Source organism: Ruditapes philippinarum, unplaced genomic scaffold, assembly GCF_026571515.1.
Source record: "Ruditapes philippinarum isolate M1 unplaced genomic scaffold, ASM2657151v2 ctg3782_1_1_1_1, whole genome shotgun sequence".
Classification (NCBI taxonomy): Eukaryota; Metazoa; Mollusca; class Bivalvia; order Venerida; family Veneridae; genus Ruditapes; species Ruditapes philippinarum.
The window spans coordinates 115898-136382 of record NW_026852385.1 but is presented as its reverse complement, the minus strand read 5'-3'; the positions used below and the strand labels follow the sequence as shown (position 1 = coordinate 136382).

General features: G+C 32.1%; 1 protein-coding gene across 1 annotated transcript; it reads left to right on the top strand.

The window, feature by feature from the left end:
- The first annotated feature begins 404 nt into the window (after positions 1-404).
- LOC132758624 (cadherin-12-like) lies at positions 405-19666 on the top strand. The gene is made up of 14 exons (XM_060750320.1): positions 405-629; positions 1259-1401; positions 2794-2989; positions 3385-3609; positions 3998-4165; positions 5757-5885; positions 6710-6892; positions 7903-8090; positions 8943-9046; positions 9507-9717; positions 13458-13673; positions 15282-15496; positions 16735-16941; positions 17304-19666. Exons 1-13 carry the CDS (start codon positions 515-517, stop codon positions 16913-16915), a joined length of 2274 nt encoding a protein of 757 aa, XP_060606303.1. The 5' UTR covers positions 405-514; the 3' UTR covers positions 16916-16941; positions 17304-19666.
- The last annotated feature ends 819 nt before the right edge of the window (positions 19667-20485 follow it).

The following is a 20485-nucleotide window of genomic DNA, read 5'->3' as shown; positions in this document are numbered from 1 at the left end:
CAAAAAGGTGTCCATGTATTTTAGATTTTTACATGGGAGGGGAAAATAAATTTTGAATAGGCCGGTTTAGATTAATAATCGTATTGTTTAAAACAAAGAATTCCATATCAATCATCGTAAACTGTTGTTTGCTGTGCATGGCATGGGATGAATATAATATGAACAATATTGTTTAAAGTAGTGACTGTGTTACATATATTAGTTAAAGCCTAAATGCTTGACACTTGTCTAAAGTTTTACAGCTTTGTCCTCCACAGCATTTTGTCCGTTTGGTCACATTAAGTGAATTATCATCTAAAGCAAATTCCTTTGAAATTGTTTTCATTGACTTTTTTGTCAATTACGGACGTGTTTTAAGATCATTATGTGCATTTTAGGGGCGTATTCAAGATTTATTTTTATTTTAGGGGCGTGTTTTCAGACGCCTACATGTTATGATCAATCAGATTACAATATAATTGATACATATGGAACACGCACTGGTCAAGGTGGAAGCAGTGACACGATTTTCAACATGAACTATCCGCAACCAACGGAACATTTCCAAGCATTCAGTTCTGTATGGCATGACCTCAAATGGACATTTGATTCAAACGAATTCCCGGAGGCAGCCATTAATTCTGATACAGGTTATATTTTGGCTGTTTTTTATGCCTTTGTTTGAAATTAAAGTCGTTGCTTACAGTTGTGACACCCAGCAAACAACTTTTCGAAGTAGAAACACGAAAGTAAAATAATGAAACATAAATAACAGTCATTATCTAATCTGTAAAGAGAAGAAATAAAATAATATAATTATAAAGGTAAATAATCCTAGTTCAAAAATTTTACAGCCGTTATTTCCCTTGATACATTGTGTTTTGCATAGATATACCATTATTCTATCGCAAATGTAAAGAAACGGTCAGATTTATGTTTTTATCCGTGAATTCGACATTGAATATCATCATTTTACGTTCAAAATTACCACTTAATATTGAAGAAAACTCTTACAAACATACAGTCCTAAATCAATTTTTGGAAGTTGTTATATGTTCTTACATCAAATTGTGACCGATTTTTTAATACATCCGATAGAGATACTCTTTAAATATCCAAATTCGCAACATTATTCCGTGGAACAAAAAACTATAAACTATATCTTGTCACACCAGTTTGATTCGGCTGCAGAAACACCAACTTTAGAAAATATGCCTAGTTTTCCTTTGATATCTTACCATTTACGTAAACATTAAATTTGTTTGCAAACTATTTTCAGGAGAAATATTCATCACTCGGAATATCAGCATCTGGCCATCATGGCCGACACAAGATTACAACCAAGTGGTACGGGTGTCCAACTCAGAGTCTTGTTATTCTTCAACGTGCAGTTTTAAAATTCGGATCCACTTCACTAATTGGGTATTTCTTATATCATAAGTTTCATGTAAATTTAAATAAAACAAGCTCTTTTATATTGACATGTCCTGTCATTCTTTATGCGCTACGATCGGGACGCACGTGGCCGAATGGTTAATGTCGTTGATTTTTAACTACTTGGCCCTCATCCTTGTAGGTTCTAGTCTCGCCAGCGGATTCGGAATTTTCATATGAGAAAGCTATCAAGTTAGGTGTCCGTTAATATACAGAGGAGCACCTGAGGACTTCCTGTACTATTAAAGCTGTAAAGTCTCTATATGACCTAAACTGTGTTATAACGAAGTAAAACCCAATAAAAAAAAGCCAAACTGAATGTCCTAATGAACACAAGGGTGGCATTTAATTCTTTGCAAGTCGTGCAAATAAGATGACCATATATTTTACGCTTTAGATTGAAATATTCATATGACTGTTTTGCGGCCATGTATATATGTTTTATCAGGTGTGGATGTAATGATTGAACACGGTTAGTGAGAAACTAGAAGTTTGCTATATAGCTAAGCCTTTGCGATGTTAAATCAGTATGGTTCACATGTAAAGTGACGTAGTGAGACTGACGATCTTTTTACGGTAATACAGGCCCAGAGCAATTGTTTTGCAATTGCAACCTTTTTTTGTTTCGACCTTAAAAATGTTTCTGGGGTCCGTAATTGAACCTAAACCTTATATACAGGTTTGCACGAAAATAAATCTGTGTCAGAGAAAATCATGCACAATGATCCCGTAGTTCTCTACATCATTACAAGTAACAATATGCTTGGGACCTTGACCATGTTAGTTGGAGCATGATAGAGTGGCGATGTGTCCTCTTTTTTGACTTTTTGCAATACCTACACTACAATGATAGGCTTGATATAGTATGGTGATGGGCCGGGGAAGATTCCATGCAACATGGTCGTTGTGACAAAGGCTCAATAGCAATCTTGAATGTATTCAGCTGGTCTTATCTCATTGCCCTTTACGGACGTTCACTTAATATCCAGCAAGTTAGGCTATATCACTCTTCAATAAGTGTTGGTAACTTTAATTTTTTTCATATTTTCCAATAATTATCAAAATAACCAACTTTGTTATTATCCACTTTAAAAGGAATCCCGAACACAGCATTAATTTTTTTAAAAAGTTTGTGTATGAAGGACTGTAAAAGTGGCTGAAAAGTAACGAATGTAAAAATTGACATTCAGCATATGTAAAAATTACTCTTGGTGCTTGGTAGCCTTTAGCTACTAGAAACAAATATATTTTCGTCACTCCGTTTATACTCCGACTTATAGGTCGTTGAGCGCCGCTCTTCCTTTTTACATGAATGTCTTATAATATTTTAACATATAATATATATGCACTGTTAGTATTTTTATTACATTTTAATTTAAGCCAATAGAAATTCGAAGTTTACCTTTAACCGTCTACCTTCACGAAGATTATGATCTGGAAATGAAAATACATTCATTGGTCACCTTTGATTATAATTACCACCTGGAAGACAATGTCACGTGCCAAATAGTCGACTGGTTTCCGAAAGAAGATAATATGTTTGAACTCAGGCATGACGGGAACCATGAATATGATTGTAAGTATCAACTTCAAGACTAAAACAAATTGACAATACATGTAATGGATTAAAAGTTGCGACGTATATGTAAAGGTTTTAGTTACAACAATCAATCGTAGTATGAAACCAGCACTGATTAAATTAAGATATTGATTGAAAAGAGATTTTCATGAAGTGTTAAAACTTTAAAAGATGCTGACAAAGAGACAAGTAGAAAATTTCAGTCTACCAAGCACATGATTGTAAATTCAAGGTTGAAATATTCTGGTCCTTCTCACCGAGGCCATTGTAAAAGGTTCAGCTTAATTTCTTACACATTAGATTGGGACCAGATAGATGGGTATGGAATCTTTCCATAATTTTTAACTGTAGCTTTTGTGTCATGAAAAGTATCTGTCATCTCGACATTTTAGCGTACAGCCTTTATAAGCTGAGATGTCAAGATCCAGATTGCGGTTACAAATACCAACAACCAAGGGCTTACTACTGTGATACTGATATCGGTTGCTTGACTCACAACCGCACTCAAGAATATACCGTAACAATACAGTGTTGGGACGCGTACAACTCAACCGACGTTGAGAACTTGACGTTTCGTGTTGTTAAAAATGCTTTGCCTGCCTACATAAATTTGCCTAGTAAGATAAAAACGATTTTTCAAGCTTTATATTCCTACACTTAAATTATCGAAAGGTTTGTGCATTGACCTGGTCGTTTACCATAATGAACGCTTTTGCAAATACAACACTGCGAACGATATCATCGTAAAACCATGCTTAAAAGACTCTATAAATATTTATATATTTACTGTAAATGCAAGGGACAACAACAAATTTCAATTTAAGTTGAATGTTTAATTGGTTTGATATTTATTCTCGCTTAGGTTTTCTAAGTCATTCGTATCGACTAGTAGAAAAATCTTTCACATTCGTACACACTTTTGTACCCATTGTGATACGTTTATTCCGCCAGCGTAAAAACGTCATGAAAATTTAAATTTATAATCTGTTTACCATTCCATTTCAGCAAAAGTTGAACTTCATCGACAGAACGTCTCATATCTGGACACCATTTTCGAGATTATGTACTCGGACGCTGAAAAAGAAAACTTGATTTATGAATATTCATACCAAGACGTTGACACTAATGTTGATCCGGGGTATTTCCTGGGAACTTCTTGGGGAAACTATTACAGTTAAGTACAGATATCAAAAAAGTTATGAAAAGATGAAAGTTTTATAAAAAATATATTTTTTAAACCGACATTAGTCATTGCGTTTATTACGTGTTTATGTGTCAATTCTACACTAATGGGATTTTATGAGATAATACTAGACAATCTAATCTTAAACGGTTTTTAAATTTAAGTAAAAAAAATATTCTAATACTTGAGTTGACTTTTACTCAAAAATTGGATTTGTGTGGTGAAAACTTCATCCCCAATGGTTGTTCACCAGAATATTTAGGCTTGCAACGGTAGGTCATAATGTGAAGGTGTAAAATGTTGTGTGTCATCTGTATATTATTGCCCTGAACTTAATTTAAGTCTTATAGTGGTCCTTCGAGAACGGCTATTCCAATTATTCCGATGCTTGTGGCGTTAGATATATATTTTTTCAGCAATTAACCTAAGGTTACAAAATAATGATGAAAATTGTCTAATTTCAAATTAAAACCACAAATCTTGTTACAGTTGTAAAGCATACTAACCTATTAAACCGGTTCTCAGGTGTTTATTATTTCCCTGAATTATGTTTTCATTACATTTTCTTTTTTTTTTCATCTTTTTATTATTTTATAGAAACTTTGGTCATACATTGTAACTGACGATAAAAATCTAATGGTTCATAAAACTCCGCATTAAAAACCCAAACAAATAAGAATCGTATTTAGAGGGCAGCCACTATTTGTAACAAGACAAGACTTCGTGAAGAGAATTCCTTGAGAAATGAATTTAAGTGATATTTTACAACCATATTTGTTAAAAAATATGAAAAATATGACAGAAAAAAAACTTAAAAGGTTAGCAGTTATGTATTTATCATTGTCAAACGATTTAATAAATACAGAAAATAAGAACTGTTTGTAGCTGAAATAAATTAAATAATATTATTGTTAATATAAGTCTAAATCCATGCGATTTGCTGCAATAAGTAAGGGTCATGAAGACACTTCCAAAACCTTAGTCTTGGTCAGTGTAGAAAAGTTAAAGTCTGTACCGTTCTCGTGGCGAAAGCAATTTAAATTTAACAAAAGAAATCCATCATACTTTACATGATCACGCCCAACTTTTTTTAAATTCGTCAGTTTTGTAATTTTGTCAATATAGAACCTTAATTAAAAATAGCTATACTGTACCATCAGCTAGCTTAAGCTTTAAAATCAATAGGTTCAATACACATAACTCTGAAATCAATTTTGAAATTAAGAACAAATTTTCTGCGACAATTTCATTAACCTTTAAACCGATTGTTATATTAGAAAATTTTACACAGTAGCATTTTTCTTTATATTTATCTACTCTACAGTGAAATTAGTAAGAATTTCCTTAAAGTTAAATATTCGTGAAGTACGTAGCAAATTGTGTTTATCCCTTAGACTGTTGTAATGAATTTCCATAAATTTAAATGGTTACCACATTTGATCAACATATAGAAGAATACGAAAGATAAATATCCTATGTTTAGTATCAAAGGTAACCACTAAATAATGCAGTATAAGCAAAAAGTTTTTTGTTGTGTGATCAAACAAATAATTTTTTTCAGAGTATTTTATTTGTTTCTAGATCAACTAGGCAACATAACCATGACGACATATCTATGGGATAAGGAAGTCAACAAAACTTACAAGATTCACGTTTGTGGTCACGAGAGGAGGAACGAGATTTGTGAAGATCTCATTGTTGACGTTAAAGGTCTGGTATAAATTTAAATATGTAGAAACAACTATTCAATAGAATTTCTTTATACTTGGCATGTTGTATGAATATGATAATAGAAACATTTTGAGCGGGGGGAAATTTGGTTATTTTCTCGTTTTTGAGTTATCTGCCCCTGAATTGGACTTTTTGCTCAACTCAAAGGCAGATAATTCCTAATGAAGGCAAACAATACCTTATTTTTTCTTATTTTCAAAATGCTTACTTCTTTTTGAGTTAATGTGCAAATATTTCAAGAACGATTAAAAGTCATATTGGCCTTTTTTCCTTTCTTCTCTAAACCTGTGCTCTTTTCTCTTAAAAAAATATTTTTAGTCATTTCATTCAAACTGAAAAAATGTAACATAAATATTTTTTTGTAATCAAGTTATTATGTATTGTGATTAAAACTAATACGAAATTATTATAAGTAAAAACCAAAATTTTGTAAACTTAAATATAAGTTATTTGCCCTTGAGCTGGGCCATCACCATAACAATTTAGTTATCTGTCCCTTTAAGTGTTAATAAGAAATGCAGTATATACAGTTTTCAATTACTATTAACGTTATACACATTCACAATGAATATTTAGCGTAATGAGTTAGTGACGATGAAGTCGATGTAGGTTAAAAGTTTTTTCCCTTTTTATCATTACTCGTATTATTATAGATCATTGGTCTGCAAAGACAGGAATTAAGTGGGCCGGATATTATAGGGTATTGATATCCAAACCAACAAAATGTATTTTAACATACATCTAACTATGTCATAAGACAGAAAGGCGCTTTATTACTATTTAACAAGTTGATTATTTCACAGATTTTAAAATTCCCCCGGAAATTACAAATTTACCTGATTCAAAAACATTTCCTGAGGATACCCCTGTCGGAGCGACTTTATTTACGGCGGCGATATCAAATCCTGACGTTGGAGAATCCATTACAGTTACCGTTAGTGTGGACCCAGACTCAGAGCAATCGGTGTTCAATTTGGATACCTTAAGTACAATACACGTTTGTTTGACTTACATGTATAGAGATATTTTAAAGAGTCCATGTTTAGTTTTGAATACGACATGCATTTTCTTTTTCATTAAAAAGGCTATGTTAACAATAATATTATCATTATAAAATGCATCAATTTTCATTTATTTATAATGTTATTATGACACATTCATTGTGAAATCGATAACAAATTTCGAATGTATTTAAAAGCAATAATAATTATATACACTTGCTATTGTGTGAATCCCTATTCTTTTTTCTTGTAATAATACTTTGTTAATCATATTATATGTATATATGAAAGGCATTTTTTATTTTTAAGATAATGTAAAGATAAATATATGGATCAAAGTATACTCGTAGTTTACCTTTGCATAATATAAAGACAATACTAGTAGTTTCTGTATTAGATAACACCTTGTATAAGTAGTCAAAATATATTTCTCAAATATTTATTGTTAAAACTCATTAAATTTTTCTGGAACATGTGAAATAAAAAAAATATCATATTTTAATCAGTTAATCTACTCTATATGGCCCGTAAAATTTACTAACATTCTATAATTTTTCTTTTCATTTATAAAACTTTGCAGTCAAAGTAATTTGTTATTATGCATAAACTCACGGGACTTTGTGTAATATTTTGAAGAGTAGGTTTCATATCCCAATATGGAGCGTTTGAAAAATGTGTTTCTTGTTACAATAAAAAAGATTATTTTCTAATTTTTAGAAAATATATGACATCTCTACGCCTCTCCATAATCAGGTTGTAGTGCAATTGCAATTATGCCATTTTGTTATAAGATTACTTGTAAGTGAATTCATTAACTTTGAAGTCTGCATACTTAAAACCCTGCACCACATTACCACAAATAAAATAACAACATCCCAACATTACAGACCTTTTTGTTACTGAATTCATTAGAAGCATGGGCATTTTTTTTATTGGAATAATTTAAAAGGGCCATAGTATCAATAATCTCTGATCTTTTTATTGTTGTTTTTAAGACGGAATTTTGACTCTTGGCAAGATTCTTGACTATGAACGTGTCAATAGCTACATGTTAACGTTCTCCGTAAGAGATGACTATCTTGATGGACAAGCGGAGAAAACTCTGAAAATTTCCGTGACAAACGTCAATGAAGGCAACTCCATAAGTGCTACAACAACTACTATATCATTTACAGAGGATACGGTAACAAGAACACTTATTCTACTCACTACATACTTGATAATTGCATTTATTATGTACCTTATAATTTGAAGCTTTCATTAATATATGATATCTGTATATATTGTATAAAAATAGTTACTGATTAAAACATAAGATGTACTGCATTCATATAATTTCCAGAAATAGTTCAGCAATTACAATGAACAATGTCTTACGTACTTTTGAATATTAAGCCTCTACCCAACAATATTAAAATTCTATCTTTAAACTTTCGCGGTTTTAAATCAAAATTACATTGCCCTAATATAACGAATTGGTGAATGGCCCTAGCAAAATTAGTTTTCAAGAAATAAAAGCCGATTGTTAACATTAAATTGAAACACAAAATTATGATGTATAACTTACTTTAAATATCGTAAAAGAAAAACCAGAAAAATATATTAAAATTTGTAACAGTTACAGAGTTTGATAATGATCTTGTAGTAAAATTTCAGATTTTTCTAAGCTTTTTATGTAAATCTGAACAGCCATTTTCTGTGGTGTTTACATACCACCCGCATACTTGGACTATGCAGTTGATGAACCTATTTCTGAAATTCAAGACGATTTCAATCGCCTATCCGACAGTTATTCCGCGCATATTTTATTTAGAGATTTCAATTCTCGTACGAAATCAATTGAAGATTTTATTTCCGTCGATAGACGTTCTTTCGAAACCAAAACTTATGTATGTTTGTGTTCATCGGAAATCGGAAGAATATGCATATTTTATTACCTCAGCCAATCTGAATCTGCTATTTCAGTTCATTATGTTCTGTATGGAAAAGTTTATATTATAGGTTTAAATTGTATGCTTGCAACTTTATTTTCCAGACTGCAGGCACGGAGCTATCAGATCCTGAATTGTCTTGCACTGATATAGATGGTGACACAACACAATACGCCATACAGAGTGGTCTATATAATGACTACTTTAGGTAAGTGGTCCTCTTTTAAATCAAAGTTCATTTTAAGGATATAAAATTCCGGTTATGATAACTTTATTCGAAAAACCTCTTATCATATTGTTTACTAAGTTGCTGCGTTCATCAACGGCATGGTGAGAATTGCTTTTTTCAAAAACATTTTAAGGAAGGCCTTGTAAGTAAGTAAAAATAAATCAGCCTCTATAAATAACACTTTCATAGATATCGTCTATAGGGTAGTGCCATAATTCAGAGAAAAAACAGCAATGATTTTATTGAAATGATCGAAATATTTTAAACATTTAAAATGACAAAAATGTGAACTGTTTAATGAATTTGTCAAACAGTGTTATTATATACTCATACAATTGTTTGTGAATTGATATATGAATTCTTGTATTATCGTATTTACCGCTCGTCTTGACAACATATCTACATATAGTTTTTGATATTAATTACTTCTATTCGAAAGTATTGACAGTAAAAATGGACGCATCGCACTTGTAAAAGTATGGGATTTGGAAGACTCGAGCACAACTTTACCTTCATCGACATCTTTGATAATAAGTTGTACAGATCTTGGCGGTCTTAGTTCAACAACAGCAATAACGGTGAACGTACAAGACGTCAACGACCACGCGCCTGTTCTTTTGATTGATGCAAATTACAGTCAACCAATAGCGGTAATTTATCCCCTTTCGGGATAAACTGGTTTTTGAGGCGCCGGTAGAAACCGGCGACTATATTTGTAACAGTTTAATATTATAGCTATGGTAGGAGAAGGCCTTAAAATCTGTAAATAAAAATATATCAATTCCTGAACAATTAAAGACTATAATTGTTTTCAGTAATCTCAAAAATTCAAACATACAATAACGTTGCTCAATGAAATGAAATATTCAAATATTGAAATCTTAAAAAGCAACATTACACTTTTTATAAAATGAATTAATGATGTATCCCTATGGATAAGTCATTGAATTTAGGGATACTTTTACTTATTTCAAAGTGTCAAGCGTTGCTATTTTATGTTAAATAAATCATGCATGATATTTGAAATGACACTTTAAATTATCTGGTTGTTTATATCTTATGAGACCTATTCTATTTTATTTTTTTATTTAGTTTTAAACTATTTCTCCTTGTTTCTTTGTAAGAATTACGTGACTACACGCTGTATGTAATTGTTATAAAATCTATTTATAGTAACAAATGCCTGATAAGACCGACATACAGGTAACTTGTGAATGGTTGGCACAAGGTATAGAAGCTGATAAAGTACGAATCAAAGTAATTTTGTATGAATAATTACAAAATCTCGGTATGACGGCAGTGGGCCGGAATCGTATTGGATACATAGAGAAAACTAATAAACTATCTTTGTGCTCATAGTTTATCGCACTTTGAAAACGTTAACTATATCGTATGTAACGATATATCGTATGTTACATTACGACGGGAATATTGATAACTAAATTATATATTTTTTCGATAGTGCGTAAGAATAAGTTTGTTTATGCAGACACCACTTTTTCATTAGAATTGCATTGTTTTATGCAATAATTAAGCATATATATTTTCACAGTCACTTTGCAAATATTCGATGATCGGTAATTATTTGTCGGTAATTATCGGATTCTGAAGTAATCTGTATGGTACAACGGTATAATATGTATAACGTAGAATTACAGGTAGATTACAAGCATATCATTTGCTTTACAATCCTCGCTGACAAGGTGTTAGATTTTCAATTTGTTTCAAATTGAAGACTGTAGGTTCAATAAAGTGATTTTTTATGGGTTTTTTATGATATCTTTTTCTGTATTTTGCAAAACTTGACCATTTATCAAAATTATAAAATAAAAAAAAGTGCTAGAAATGAAACACACGATTTATGAACTGATGTTTCACATAGTTAAAAGATATAATAAAAATCAATTTAGGAAAACTACAAACAGAATTTGTCCAAGATTTGAACTTGCTCCTACTAAGTGACAACTTTGTCATACTTACTAGGCCATCGAGCAGTATTAATTGATATATACATGTAATTATACTTACAATAAAATCGTTAACATTAATCATAATAAGTTTTGAAAACTAACGAAACAGCTCACGAAAATTCATGAGTCTTGGTTAAATACTGCCAAACAAAACATGCTTATTTAATAATGATAACAGTTTCTTGACAAAATTGCTCAGCAAGTTTGCTTCAAATATGATGTTTTATTATAACATAACATAAATTTATTGTATAAAACTTTTTACAAAGTTTATAGCAAGAAAGATATAATTGTGGCAAGTACATGAAAACATGTTTACGAATAAACATTACTCAACTTATTGTACCTCTTTTCTTTATACTCGAACCATTAAACTGATATTTTCTTTTATTAATGATAATACAATCATATTTTGTATCAGGCAACTTGATGCTTTAGCATCAAAAACTCTACATGTTCATTTATGTCCTATGATTAGTTTGAATGAGGCATCCATGCTATTTGATCACATAATCTTGGAGCATTGTTTTCTGTTTTCTTTTTGTATTGACAAAAAGAGTACAAAATGCTATATTCAAACTTTTCTTCATACATGTAATTGGTTACATAAATATATGTTTTGATATTTTACTTTTATTTGACAGAGTATGCTCAAAAGCTATCATATGAAATTTTGGAAAAATATCTGACTTTGCTTTTATTCATATAATCAAAACATTTCAAACATTCCTTAAACGTCTTATACATAATAATGCGAAAACCTATTATTTACTTGTTTTACACTGTAGTGATAATAAGAAATATTTTCACTTTTAATTTGTCAATTTCAATATAAAAATTGTCAAATTGGAAGTCGTTTAAGTCGCTATAGTTTATTGAAAAATAATCATTATCATCTTTTTCAAATTCATAGAGCGATATTGAACAGAAGTTTGAGTATGAATTTACAAATTATATTTGTAAATTCATTGTAAATTTCTTGCAACATTCTTCTAAAATTCAATCTATTTTCAAAGATATATAACAAAGAAGGTCACTTGGTATTGTAAAAATATATATAACCAGACAAAAGGCCAGAAAGATTTGTTTTGTTTTATGACTGAAAGTTTACTTTAAATTGGAAGAACAACTTAGTATATTTCAATAAAGAAAAAAATCCACTTTTAAGTTACGGAAACAAAAAAGTGTATTCAAAGGTGCCATTTCATATTAATAGATTCTTTAAATTTAAACTTTTGTACTAAGTTTGGGTATAAGGGTTATACTAATAAGCTGGTCGGTGATCCGGTAAATATCTTGATATTTTCTTCATTTATTTAACACTTTTGTGCTATCTGTTTCAGTTACTCTTACAACTAGATTGTTTTAATTTTATTTTCATTTTCTACTTGCAATGTTATCATGCTTCATCTTTATTTGCTTTCTTTTCTTAGTGACATTGCTGCTTTGTCGTCATGTACCTTAGAACAAATAATTTAATGTATTATGTATATCTGGGCAATTTATACAACATTTTCTGTTCACATGTTTTTTTCGACGTGTTGGACAGATCTTAATCAGTAAATGACAATTTAGTAAGAAAACGAGGAGAGTTTATTTAATCAATGACACACACACACACACACACACGCACGCACGCACGCACGCACGCACGCACACACACACACAAATACAAAAAGCCACCCATGCCTGTTCTTCTTTTGTTCATAGCTGGTTGATTTAACAAAACATTTTATGAAGCAAAGTGCAAAATAAAGAATTAAAGATATTCAAACATGATTTAGGATTTAATTGACAAATAAACATTAGTTATAAGGTATAAAATATTTTTAAAGATAAATAACAAAATCTACCTCAGTTTAAGTGTTGCATGTACCGCTTAACAAAGAAAATTAACAGATGTTTGCCTCCAATGCTGATATTAGGATACAGTCATATTCTGCATACTATACAAGCATGTAAGAGGAAAGGTCCAATACATTATACTTGTAAGAAAAAAATCCAAGGCTACATGCAATTGCTTGTGCAGGTACCTGAAACATGGTTTTAGAGAAAATCCATGAACAAAATACAAGGACTCACGGTTATTTCACAGTTTATAACGCACATACTTCAAGAATACGTTATATGTCACCAATGTCAAATAAAATATTGTTAACTTAATCATTTCTAATAATATTGGAATGTTGTATGCTTTCAAAATGAATTGAAACATCGTCCTGCAAACATGCACACATGAGTTAAACAATGTTTAAATGTAAAATATTAATCTTAATGGGATAAAGTAAATGATTAAGCACGAGTTAATTTATATTCCTCTCGAACAATTGAATTATATTACACACTTTTTGTCATGGTTTTGCTACCGTGTGTTTATTTTCTCTCAAAAATATGTTTTCTTCAACTTATCTTTCTTTTAGATAAACGCTTCAACGAATTTGAACACTAACCTCATGACGTTTAGCGCGAGCGATTTAGACTTTAGTGATGACAACAACTTTGGTTTTGAGATCATGAGTGAAGGAGTCGGGGCTGAATACTTCCAAATAGTTAAATCTGGACCTGCGACAGCAATACTTAGACTGAAGAAAAATGCAGATTTCACTAATGATCAAGTATTTCCTATCACAATCAATGTAAGAATAAATATTTTTCGACATTTCTTTTAATAATCATATTGGTTTCTACCTTTTATTTTAATATAAATGGAATAACGTTTGTATTGCTAGATAGCTAAGTATTGCTAATATTAAAACAATACCAAAGTTGGAATTTTATATATTTTTTATCAAAGCAGCACTTTTATTTTTTACATAGAATTTTTACTACGTACATAAACGATATATTAATGGCAGGAAATCATTATTGTTGTTTCATTTTTGCGTTTACTCATTTTTTTTTTATTTTTTTTTTTTTTAATCTTTGAATAAACAATGTGTGGGAAGTTCATGGGAAGTCAAAATTTGTTTACTTTATATTTAAAAAGAGACAACTGTAACGTTTTAAGGCACACAAACCCTGGCTCACCACCGAGAGTGGTTTATGCCCTTATATATTGGATACTTTCTTATATGTGAATTCATCACCTTTAAGCTTCAGTCTCACTTACATCCCGGTAGACGTCCGGGGTGATCCGGGAACGACCGGGGCACGACCGGGAACAACCGGGGTACATCCGTAACTCTGCCGGCAACGTCCTGGATGATCCGAGATGATCCGGGAACATCCGGCATTCGACCCCGGATGGAATAAAATATTTCATATCACCGGGGTGGTCCGGGATGATCCGGGAAGGTATAGCGCTTTGCCGGCTTCATCCTTAGCTCTGTCGGGAACGACCGGGGTTATACCGGGAAAGCACCGTAGCTCTGCCGGCACAAACCGGGGATAATCCAGGGTATGATATAGCCGGTAGAGCTACGGTAGAGCTACGGTAGAGCCCCGGTATATGCCGGCAGAGCCCCGGTAACTACAGGCAGAGCCCCGGAGGATAAAGGTAGAGCTACGGTTGATCCCGGTAGAGCCCCGGCAAAGCCCGGATCATTTCAAAAGAATAACGACAATTTGCGATGATTGCACTTGTTTGAATTAAAAGCCTTCCCATTTTCCATCTATCCAGTATGGCATAAGGATTTTTCAGAAAATCATCATGAATTACTATTCTGGAACAATAAATGTTATATTAGATAAATATTATGTTTCAATGTTATCATTTTCGGGCGTTTTCAATCCACCGGGGTTCTACCGGGGCTCTGCCTGGATCATCCTGGGCTCTGCCGGGGTTCTGCCTGGATCGACCGGGGCTCTGCCTGGGTCAACCGGGCATCTTCCGGCGTCATCCGGGAACGACCGGAGAAGCACCGGTATGAACCGTAGCTTCACCTGGGCTCTGCCTGGATGATCCGGAGCGCATTCTGGGTGGTTAGTAGGGAACTACCGTAGTGCTGCCGGGGTAAGTGTGACTGCAACAATAATTTCATCCCGGATCGTCCCGGATCATCCCGGTAACTTACCGGGATGGTCCTGGGCTCTGCCGGGAGTAAGTGAGACCGAGGCTTTAGTTTTTGCATATTGTAATGCTCATTATGGGTATTATGACGTTCTACCAACGTCGTTACACTACGTAGCAATTATCTATATTCTGTAATATCAATTTGAGCATAGTATATCTTTAATTTAAAAATATATTTTCTTTATGTCTGCATGATGATGTATATTTGAAGTGATATTTCGAAACTTTAAAGGTATCCGACGGAGAAACAATGCCATTATTTGATGGCGAAACTATCTCTGTGATTTTCACTGCTGGAGATCCCGACGCTGATAAATCGAAACCAAAAGATTGTTTTACCTGTACAACTACTGGCATAACATTGTTAATTGTACTCGTTGGAGTATCTGTTGGACTGTCCATTTTACCTATTATTTTCATTTGCTGCAAATTGAAAAGTGATAGTGCGTAAGTGTATTTATTTATGGTTTATACACAATACTACTCTGATTTGTAAAGCTGAACTCAATAGAGATTCATTTGAATTCATGCGAGAAATTATAAAAATGTTATGATAATTGAAAATGTCAAGTAAAGACACACAAAAATTAAAAGCAATTTTAAACTCCTTAATATCTTATTAAAAATTACTGACCGAGTTACACGCGATTTTACAAAGATTAATTAACATTAAACACACTTTGATCAGTAGAGGGGTGTGTCATTTAGACCAAATGGAGAAGGTTGAAATTAGTACCTCTGTAAGAAAGGTTTGTCCCCAAAGGAAGTCCATGAAGACTTCATGAATACACTTGGGAAGGAGTCCCCTTTCTATAGCACTGTTAAAAACAGATATTTCAATATATCTTTTGTCTCGCTACGAGGATGAACCTGATTTTATCTACCGGATCAAAACTCACTCAGGATGAAATATGGGTCCATTTCTTCGATCCAGAATCCAAAAAACAGAGCATGCAGTGGAAGCACCCTGTCCCACCCCCTCCGAAGAAATTCAACAGGGTGCCATCAGCAGGGAAGATAATGGCTTTAATTTTTTGGGATAGTCAGGGGATAATCATAATTGACTATCTTGAGCAAGGTCGTACCATAAACGGTACGTACTATGCAGACGAATTTAAAAGTCTGCGTCAAGAAATCGCGCGTAAAAAGAGGGGCAAACTGACTCGAGTTTCTCTGACAATGAGTTCTTTGAAGACCAAAATAGAGAGTTCTATTTTGAAGTGTTAAACAAGTTGGAGCACAGGTGGGCAAAGTGCATTGATGTAGAGGGCGATTATATTGAAAATTCGACCATTAGTTGGGTTCTCTGACTACCGGAAGTACATCGGGCCAAGAAATTTATTTTGTATAATCGTAATATAATTTCGTAAAAACGATACAGCATTGCATTAACTATAGGATAGGAGAATAAAAGCTATCAAACACGACTAACGCATAGTGATGATACTATGTTCCTACGAAATACTTTTACATTCTAACGGTATAAAAACGTATTCGACTTAAGGAGCACCGTATTCAATTAACGTTTTGTTTCATAACATTTTGAGTTCTTCATTACAAATACGCAGGTTTTAAATCTCTAAGACAAAAAGTTAACCTTTTCTGTTATTTCAATCTGTACATTTCTTTCTTATAAACGTCAAACATACTATGCTAAAATTATTCCATCTTTTCCTCTTTGATAGCGTGCATACACTCCCTAATATGGAAAACCAAAGTATGCAACAAATCTCTGAACAGCCAATAACAGTCAGTGAGCTTTCTGGGGAACATGAAGGTAGCGCCATAGAAATTAGCCAAATGGGCCGAACGTGTATTGACAATGGAAGAAGTGAAGAGTCCAACATTCACTCTATCATTATGTAATCTGATAGCGATAGATAATTTGCTCGGTAAGATGTTGATAAGAAAAAAATTGTTCATGAAAGCATTTACGTACTGCTCATTTTGTTCACGTTTTTTTAAACTTTATTTCATATGAAACAAATAACAACTTTTAAATGAAAAAAATGCATCTTTCAGGAATTGAATACTCAGATAATTTAGACAATGTAGATACTTAAAAGCGTTAAATTATCATGATAACAATGCCGAATAGATCGCCAAATTGTCATAAAGAATGAACTTATTTCAAAGCATCACCTTTATTACTACTTATAAAGCAAAAGAAAATTAACTGGAAATATTCAAGTCATTTCGTTATATATTGCAGAAAAAAAATTTCGCTCTTTCATATTGTGCTGTACGTTTTCAGATAACCTTTGATTTTTGTCATCAGACCCGAAGCTAGCCGCAGCAAAGTTAACCACTACCTACAACTAGATCAATGAAACTTGACAACTGATGCCACCTATGTTTGCAACCAAGAATATCAACAATATTTCTGATTATTGTATAAAAATGTATAATTGTATCTGAAATTTTTTGTGAAAAGTACATTGAATATTGCAAAGTATGATTTATGGTTATGGCAAATTTGTTAAAAATGAAAACATTCTTTTTGTTCTTGCAATGTAATATGCTTCTGAATTTTTATGTTGTTTACCTTTTTATTAACATTTTTTACATTAACACATGTATTCCTGGAGAAAGTTGTTGTTATTGCAATTATTTTCTTATTGTTTAAAAAAGTAATATACAGAAATTCAAGTTGTTCAAAAATTTGTTTCATAGCTTGAGTATAAACAGTAGAAGTTTCTAGTGTGTATGTCTCAGCCACCTACGCAAATTTTAGTTCACATTAAACATTTACAATAACTTGAAATATAGATGTGTATCTTTGACTCATACGGTCAATAACTTTATGCATTTTAAGCAACTGCTTCTTTCGTCTCAAAATTTTAATTATAAATTATCTAAAGTACTCCAGACCTAGATACATGTATCTACAAGAAATTAGCATGTCAATTAACACGGATCGAACAATGATCCTTTCAATATCCAGATTGTATGACAAAATATTCGAAACCCCATACATAATGTTAGTAACATATGGCATCGAAAATAATCCCAATTAATGTAGCGGTTTATTAATGACTCATATCATACAAGAAATTTATTTAAAAGTGCATTTTGATTACATGTATCTTACTTGAAAGATTTCTTTACTTGATTGATTGATTAATTTTCTGACAATGCAACATATATGAATAATGGACAAAAACAAAACTCTTATTTGAAAAACTAAATATTATAAATGAATTTGAAAATATTTCTGGTATCAAACTGGTCTCGAGCCAAATATATTAAAATATGGTGTCTTGAAGTTGGAGCCATAAAAAATCTAAAATGGGTTGAAAATATGAACTTCATCTAGATATCAAAAGAAACTAAGCGCAGACTCTAAAATGAGTATGTTAAACTTGGGACCTAAACTGCAAGAAATAAACAATGGTAAGGTCGTAAATCAGCAATAATGGGAAGTCACCTATGTTACCTGTAAAACTTTGCCCCGTACTTCGCTTCAGAGTTGTTAAATTTTCCAGGTCCTTTGGGCTCATGGATTCAAGCTTGTATAAGGGTAGAAGATTGAATACCGCTCAAGCCGCGGCAAGTGGGCATGAGAGATGTTGTACTTTTACATTATCTCTTAATAAGATCGAGTCTGCAATCTTCATACACTACTTTTGTTTCACTGTTTACGATTTTGTTGTTTCACTGTTTACAATATTGTTTTTTACTGTTTCCGATGGTTCATCCTTTTTTTCATTGCTTTCTGTAAATACAAAGGAAGATGGCCACATAACCGCCATATTTTTAAACTTATCAAAGTTATTTGAACAATTTTGAAATATGTAGATGTTACCTTATGTTATATTCTGTTTTCCTAGTATAATTAATGTATGTATCAGTTGGAAGATAGAAAACTAACTGAAATGAAACTCTCATGTTTCGTATGAATCAATCTGACTGCTAATGATTAGCATGTGCGGTAGCATTTTAAACCTTGAATCTGTTCAGCTTGGATTTGTAACAGTCTACATCTACATCTACATTATACTGCTTCAAAATCGTAATCAATTACACTTAGCAGGTGCGTTATCTGGGAAAAAGCTGTTAAAAATCAAATATGTTAAGTGCAAATTTAAAGACATAAGGTTAAAGCAAGTTAAAAAGAACTACAAAACTGAAATAGAAATTAAAAACAAACCTGTCTAAGAACTGGTAAAAGGGATGCAGCTACCCAGTAAAGAGGTCTAAACTGGGACTAGCTTGTAAGAACACGGGTAGGCCTTTCCACAGACGAATATTTCTGGGGAAAATGAATAGGAGTTGAATATGGTATAAGTAAGTTCAGGTTTCTAGTGGGTGTCAGATGGTGATGGTCGACCCTCACAAGATTGTGTTGGATTTTGTAGAGAAATGTAACAGAGCTGATGTCGCGCCTCTGTTCTAGTGTTTGCCAATTAAGTTCACTTATCATTTTTAAATGTTTGGATATTGTCAATTTATCTAATGTTGTCTGGTAAAGAATTCCAGTCTTTTATGGCATTGTAGAAAAATGTATTTTTAACATAAGAATCATTTTGAGGCAAAACAAAATTAAAATTACTAGATCTTAAATTGGATATTCTACAGACCTTAAACAATTCCTTTAAATAAGAAGGGCTTTTGTTGTAATAAACTTTATGAATGTGGTTGAGTCTTAACTGTCTAACTCTATCATTGACATTTAATTATTTAAGATCGGACAGAACCTTATTTGTCACCGAAGTCCTAGGAGTGTAGTCTTTTATAAAGCGCACAACCATATTTTGAGCTACTTGAAGTTTGTGCTTCAGTGACTTACTCAGTTCTTCGTACCAAGAAGATGAAAAATAATCAAAGTGACACAGCAAAAGGGCAGGACATAACTGTTTCTTTATTTCTTCCGATCAACAATTTTTGTAACGGTATAGAAAATGTAATCTTCCATTCACCTTTGAAAGAATGCTCTTGACAATTTTATCTCCTGATAAGTATAACAATCGATATTCTTACCAAGATATTTAACTTCAGACGAAGACTTTATTGTTTGATCATTACATGAAATGGAAAAAATTTGTAATTTATTAATTTTTGATTTAGAACCAAATAGCATACATTCAGTCTTGCCCAGGTGTTGAGATAACTTATTATCAACTAAAAGTAAAATGTAAAACTTTTTTTAAGTAATGAAAATGATAAACAAGTGAATAATATGTTTATTTATTATTAAATTGATGTGTAACTTATGATAAGGTTTTGTAACATGTTTATGTTGTACTTGATATGTTTTAGTTTAAACGAAATTTATTTCATTTTGTTTGTGAACAATGTACTTGTCTTAATATATTGAAAAATGTGACTTGATTGTTGAAAATTATCATTTATTTTAACTTCTTTATAATTCATTTATTATTATGTAAGTTAGTGTACTAATTTTACAGTAAATGGACCCCATTGGAAATAAGCTTT